The sequence below is a fragment of the Ranitomeya imitator genome, chromosome 4 (genome assembly GCF_032444005.1).
Source record: "Ranitomeya imitator isolate aRanImi1 chromosome 4, aRanImi1.pri, whole genome shotgun sequence".
Lineage (NCBI taxonomy): Eukaryota > Metazoa > Chordata > Amphibia > Anura > Dendrobatidae > Ranitomeya > Ranitomeya imitator.
Window position 1 is genome coordinate 7,929,175 of NC_091285.1, and position 6,310 is coordinate 7,935,484.

General features: G+C 55.0%; 1 protein-coding gene across 1 annotated transcript; it reads left to right on the forward strand.

The window, feature by feature from the left end:
- The first annotated feature begins 1,929 nt into the window (after positions 1-1,929).
- LOC138674994 (histone H2B 1.2-like) lies at positions 1,930-2,307 on the forward strand. Its single transcript, XM_069762893.1, has one exon. The coding sequence runs from the start codon at positions 1,930-1,932 to the stop codon at positions 2,305-2,307; it is 378 nt and encodes a 125-aa protein (XP_069618994.1).
- Positions 2,308-6,310: the final 4,003 nt, after the last annotated feature.

The window sequence follows — 6,310 nt, forward strand, 5'->3', positions numbered from 1 at the left end:
CATCTTCTAAGAAAAAGCCGTGACCTCGAATATGAGCCATCAGCGGCTGAAGCAGAAGGGCGTCCGGATATACAGCGGTATATGGGGGCAACTACGGATGGGATATAGACCGAGCTATATACATTCCAGCCCTGGACACTTACTGCTCTATACCGCTATATCCCAGTATGCAGCACTATATGGGGGTACAAAGAGCTGTTTACAAGGACACGTTTCTATATAGAGGTATTTATTTCTACATGGAAGGTTTACAGCTGTATTTGGGGATTACAGGGAATATACAGCGCTATATGGGGGTGGAGTCCGACTGCTCACAGGAAATGTCCCTCATTACTGTCTGATACTCCGCTGTAGTTAGCACGTCCCGGAGTATCGGGGGGACGGCGGCCTCTCCCGGAGGACGATCCCGTGTGCGGCGGATCAGGAGGGCAGGACTCCGCGCTGTAATCTCCACCGACCACTCAGGTCTCAGGTTATTTGGAGAATCATGTTATACCAGATGACTGAGACCCCAGAATATCAGATCTGGGGAGCAAAGGGTTAAATCCAGGCGCCACTGATCCCAGCGACTCGCTGAGAACTGACCCGATCAGTAGTGAAGGCTCCGAGCTGTGGAGGAGCTCAGCCCCGGATCTCACCATCACCCTCCTCAGCGTTCAGCCTTCACCTCTATTGCGCCACCTGCTGTTTGTCCCGTCTCTAGAGACCCGGGCTGCGCAGCCGCAGACACGGCGGGATCACTGGAGCGGACACGGGAGCATGGACGTCGGTCGGTGTCGGGTCGGACGATCCGCTCTTGTATCCTGATCCCTCACTGGATCCCTGATTAGTGGCGCAGGATCCGCAGAACATGGACATAGCGGGAGCCGGTACACGGACTGATCGGTGGCCGCATCATCCTCGCAGGTGATTTGTGGCTTCGGACATTCCCGCTCCGTTACTGACGGTTCTCACCAGTTGTTTCTGGTTGGGGAAATGTCGCAGCGATCAGTCCTGGGCTCTGAACATACAATCTGGTCAGCTGTGAGAGAGGGATCCGGGTGAGGAGCACAGGGGAGAGGCCGAGACCCGATCACTGCTCCTCTGCTTCTTGCAATATGCGGCGTCCTCCGATCACATGCGACAGTGAGAAGATCAGTGAGAGAATCGCACCGACCCGATAGCAATAAAGTCACAACCGACAGCAAAGTTATCAGGTAGATCACAGGATCTACTGAGGTAAAAGCTCCTATATGGAAGAATGCAGCACTAAACGGGGGTATACATCACTATACACGGGTAAAAACGGTACATGGGGGATTCCAGCGCTATATGGAGGGTGTGCAGTACAACATGGTGTTTGTAGCGCTATAAGGGGAGTATATAGCACATATGGACGGAGGGTTTACAGCGCTATATGCGATACACAGCATTATGTGTAAGGTATACAGCGCAATATGAGGGTATACATTGCTATATGGGCATACACCGCAGTATACGGGGGTAAGCAGCAGTATATGGGGGTTTACAGTACAATATGAGGGTATACATTGCTATATGGGCATACACCGCAGTATATGGGGGTTTACAGCACAATATGAGGGTATACATTGCTATATGGGCATACACCGCAGTATATGGGGGTTTACAGCACAATATGAGGGTATACATTGCTATATGGGCATACACCGCAGTATACGGGGTAAGCAGCAGTATATGGGGGTTATAGCACAATCTGGGGGCGCGGTCCATGGGGAGGAGATCATTTATGGAATATCCAATGAACTGCCGAGGGCGGAGCTTCTGATGTTGATCACCTGATTTTCTCCCCCAATAGCACGGCGATCTGACGTCAGTGCTCATTTGCATGGGCCGGCTATAAATTCCGCTGCTCTGGGACAATCAGGATCATTTCTATTCTCACTTGTGACAGAACTTTTTGCTTTCATTATGGCCGATCCCAAGTCTGCTCCAGCCCCCAAGAAGGGCTCCAAGAAAGCCGTGACCAAGACCCCGAAGAAGGACGGCAAGAAGCGGAGGAAGAGCAGGAAGGAGAGCTACGCCATCTACGTGTACAAGGTGCTGAAGCAGGTCCACCCCGACACCGGCATCTCCTCCAAGGCCATGGGCATCATGAACTCCTTCGTCAACGACATCTTCGAGCGCATCGCAGGGGAAGCCTCCCGCCTGGCTCACTACAACAAGCGCTCCACCATCACCTCCCGGGAGATCCAGACCGCCGTGCGCCTGCTGCTGCCCGGAGAGCTGGCCAAGCACGCCGTGTCCGAGGGCACCAAGGCCGTCACCAAGTACACCAGCGCCAAGTGATCGCTCCGTGCTCCGCTCCTCACCCCAAAGGCTCTTCTAAGAGCCACCCACACCCTCACTATAAGAGCCCCCCGCACCCTCACTATAAGAGCCCCCCGCACCCTCACTATAAGAGCCCCCCGCACCCTCACTATAAGAGCCGCCCGCACCCTCACTATAAGAGCCGCCCACACCCTCACTATAAGAGCCGCCCACACCCTCACTATAAGAGCCGCCCACACCCTCACTATAAGAGCCCCCGCACCCTCACTATAAGAGCCCCCCGCACCCTCACTATAAGAGCCCCCGCACCCTCACTATAAGAGCCGCCCACACCCTCACTATAAGAGCCCCCCGCACCCTCACTATAAGAGCCCCCCGCACCCTCACTATAAGAGCCCCCGCACCCTCACTATAAGAGCCCCCCCGCACCCTCATTATAAGAGCCCCCCGCACCCTCATTATAAGAGCCCCCCGCACCCTCACTATAAGAGCCCCCCGCACCCTCACTATAAGAGCCCCCCGCACCCTCACTATAAGAGCCCCCCGCACCCTCACTATAAGAGGCCCCCGCACCCTCACTATAAGAGCCCCCCGCACCCTCACTATAAGAGCCCCCCACACCCTCACTATAAGAGCCCCCACACCCTCACTATAAGAGGCCCCCGCACCCTCACTATAAGAGCCCCCACACCCTCACTATAAGAGGCCCCCGCACCCTCACTATAAGAGCCCCCCGCACCCTCACTATAAGAGCCGCCCGCACCCTCACTATAAGAGCCCCCGCACCATCACTATAAGAGCCCCCCGCACCCTCATTATAAGAGCCCCCCGCACCCTCACTATAAGAGCCCCCCGCACCCTCACTATAAGAGCCCCCCGCACCCTCACTATAAGAGCCCCCCGCACCCTCACTATAAGAGCCCCCCGCACCCTCACTATAAGAGCCCCCCGCACCCTCACTATAAGAGCCCCCCCGCACCCTCACTATAAGAGCCCCCCGCACCCTCACTATAAGAGCCCCCGCACCCTCACTATAAGAGCCCCCCGCACCCTCACTATAAGAGCCCCCCGCACCCTCACTATAAGAGCCCCCACACCCTCACTATAAGAGGCCCCCGCACCCTCACTATAAGAGCCCCCCGCACCCTCACTATAAGAGGCCCCCGCACCCTCACTATAAGAGCCCCCCGCACCCTCACTATAAGAGCCGCCCGCACCCTCACTATAAGAGCCCCCGCACCATCACTATAAGAGCCCCCCGCACCCTCATTATAAGAGCCCCCCGCACCCTCACTATAAGAGCCCCCCGCACCCTCACTATAAGAGCCCCCCGCACCCTCATTATAAGAGCCCCCCGCACCCTCACTATAAGAGCCCCCCGCACCCTCACTATAAGAGCCCCCCGCACCCTCACTATAAGAGCCCCCCGCACCCTCATTATAAGAGCCCCCCGCACCCTCACTATAAGAGCCCCCCCGCACCCTCACTATAAGAGCCCCCCCGCACCCTCACTATAAGAGCCCCCCCGCACCCTCACTATAAGAGCCCCCCGCACCCTCACTATAAGAGCCCCCGCACCCTCACTATAAGAGCCCCCCGCACCCTCACTATAAGAGCCCCCCACACCCTCACTATAAGAGCCCCCACACCCTCACTATAAGAGGCCCCCGCACCCTCACTATAAGAGCCCCCCACACCCTCACTATAAGAGCCGCCCGCACCCTCACTATAAGAGCCCCCCACACCCTCACTATAAGAGCCGCCCGCAGCCTCACTATAAGAGCCCCCGCACCATCACTATAAGAGCCCCCCGCACCCTCATTATAAGAGCCCCCCGCACCCTCACTATAAGAGCCCCCCGCACCCTCATTATAAGAGCCCCCCGCACCCTCACTATAAGAGCCCCCCGCACCCTCACTATAAGAGCCCCCCGCACCCTCACTATAAGAGCCCCCCGCACCCTCATTATAAGAGCCCCCCGCACCCTCACTATAAGAGCCCCCCGCACCCTCACTATAAGAGCTGCGGCTGCTCCGGTGTCCTCTCCCGTCTCCCCGAGGTGTCTGCTCGCACCGCCCGGGGCTCTGCGTCTGGTGATGAGGGAGATGGTGAGAACCTTGTCAGGAATAATCCGGGCATTTCTCAGTGAGTTGCTGGGTATTCAGTGACTTCTCTTATTTAACCCCTTGCTGCACAGATCTCGGCATTCTGGGGTCTCGTTTCCCCGATAACAGGAGCCGTTTGTGGTCGGTGGAGTTGATCTAGAAACTAATCCGGATTATTTTTACAGTGTAAGTGACGTCATTACATTTAGAAGCGCAGGAAATTCACCCCCCCCCCCAACCGTCCTGAGTTCAGCCAATCAGCAGAGGGAGGGAGGAGCTAATGTTGCCAATGGTAATACGTTTACAGTTCCCGCTTTTTTCCGTCCTTTGTCTTCATATAACACGTGGTCCCAGGACGGATATCGGATTCTGCTTGTGTTTTGCGAGAGTGTTAGAGGGGAGGCCACAGAGCAGGAGGTTGCAGTAGTCCCGGCGGGAGATGATGAGGTCATGGACTAGGGGTTTTGCAGATTCTTGGTTTAGGAATGTACGGATCCGTGAAATATTGAGTTGAAGGCAGTGGGAAGTGAGAAGGGCTTGGATATGTGGTTTGAAGGGAAGATCAGTGTCAAGGATTACCCCGAGACAGCGGGCTTGTGGGACTGGGGAGAGTGGGCAGCCATTTACTGTCATGGATAGGATCGTTGGGGGAAAGAATGAATTCTGTTTTGTTCACTTGTAGAAGCTCCGAGAATGAGGAGGGGAATAACGAATCATGGGAGAAATATCCCAATATAATGGCAGGATAGGATCCTCTAGCAGCAGGTGTAATAATGTATAAGGAATGTCATAGATCTCATAGGGTTAATATGAGGTGAGATAAAACCACCGCAGTGCAGAGATCTCCGATCACAATGACTGTAAGATCCCCGAGCACTGGTGCCTCCATCACAGCACAAATGCGGTCTCTTCATATTGATCTATAAAATAAATATAACACGGATTTCCAGGGGAGCGGGCTGTACAGTAATATTCTCCTGATCAGATCCGTGTGGGGTGAATAGGGCAGCGAATATTCCCAGGGAATGTGGCGTATGAGGCAGCTGGCTAGACGGACGCCCTGTGCACCGGGTACGGAGACTCCTGTGTGATGACCTCGTCCTGGACACTAATGTTTCGGATGGATGGCGCCTCTGAAGGTTGTTATAACCTCCCAGGATGTAATAATGGCGGCCGATCGCCGTGTTTGGGGGCAGACAGCTGGGAGGACCCGGTATTATCCAGCAGAGGGGCCGGTAATATCCGACGGACAAAGACCAGAAATTGAGCGGGAAATTCAAAACCACCAACGGATCTGTAATCAGCCAATGAGCGAGAGAGATCCGCAGGCGCCGACCAATCCCAGATACAGGAATATCCGCCTCCATTAACTCCTCAGTGTCCGTGTGTGCTGATCCCCCACTACACACTCGCTGTACAGAAGCGGCGACTTCCCCACCCGGGACCGGCAGCGTCACATCAGGCTCCGGGCAGAACATAGGATCAGCGCGGACACCGCAGGGAATCAGCACCGGATAATAAGCGGTGAGTGCGGAGCCTCCGCCTGTGCAGATGGAGGGAGGAGAAGCGCTGACAGGGATTAACCCCTCACCCGCCAGACTGTCAGTGCAATTTATGGCTGATAGAAGACACAAGTCCAACAAGTGCAAACTACAAATGAAGAGAATATTTCTGCATTTCCTTCTGCTCCAGGACAAATATCTGTTTTCACCCCTTATCTAGTCTGTTCAAAACAAACGTTTTCTATTGGGTGAGAAACTCATTTGAGCAAGGAGCATAATAAGCTCCGCCCTCTGCAGCTCATTGGTGGTTCCTCAAGACTCTTCCCCATTGGCAGCTTCAGATCCGTCCAACCACAGGAGAGGAGGCGGAGCAGCGGACTATATAAAGAGACACAGCGCAGTCTCTTCTCCACA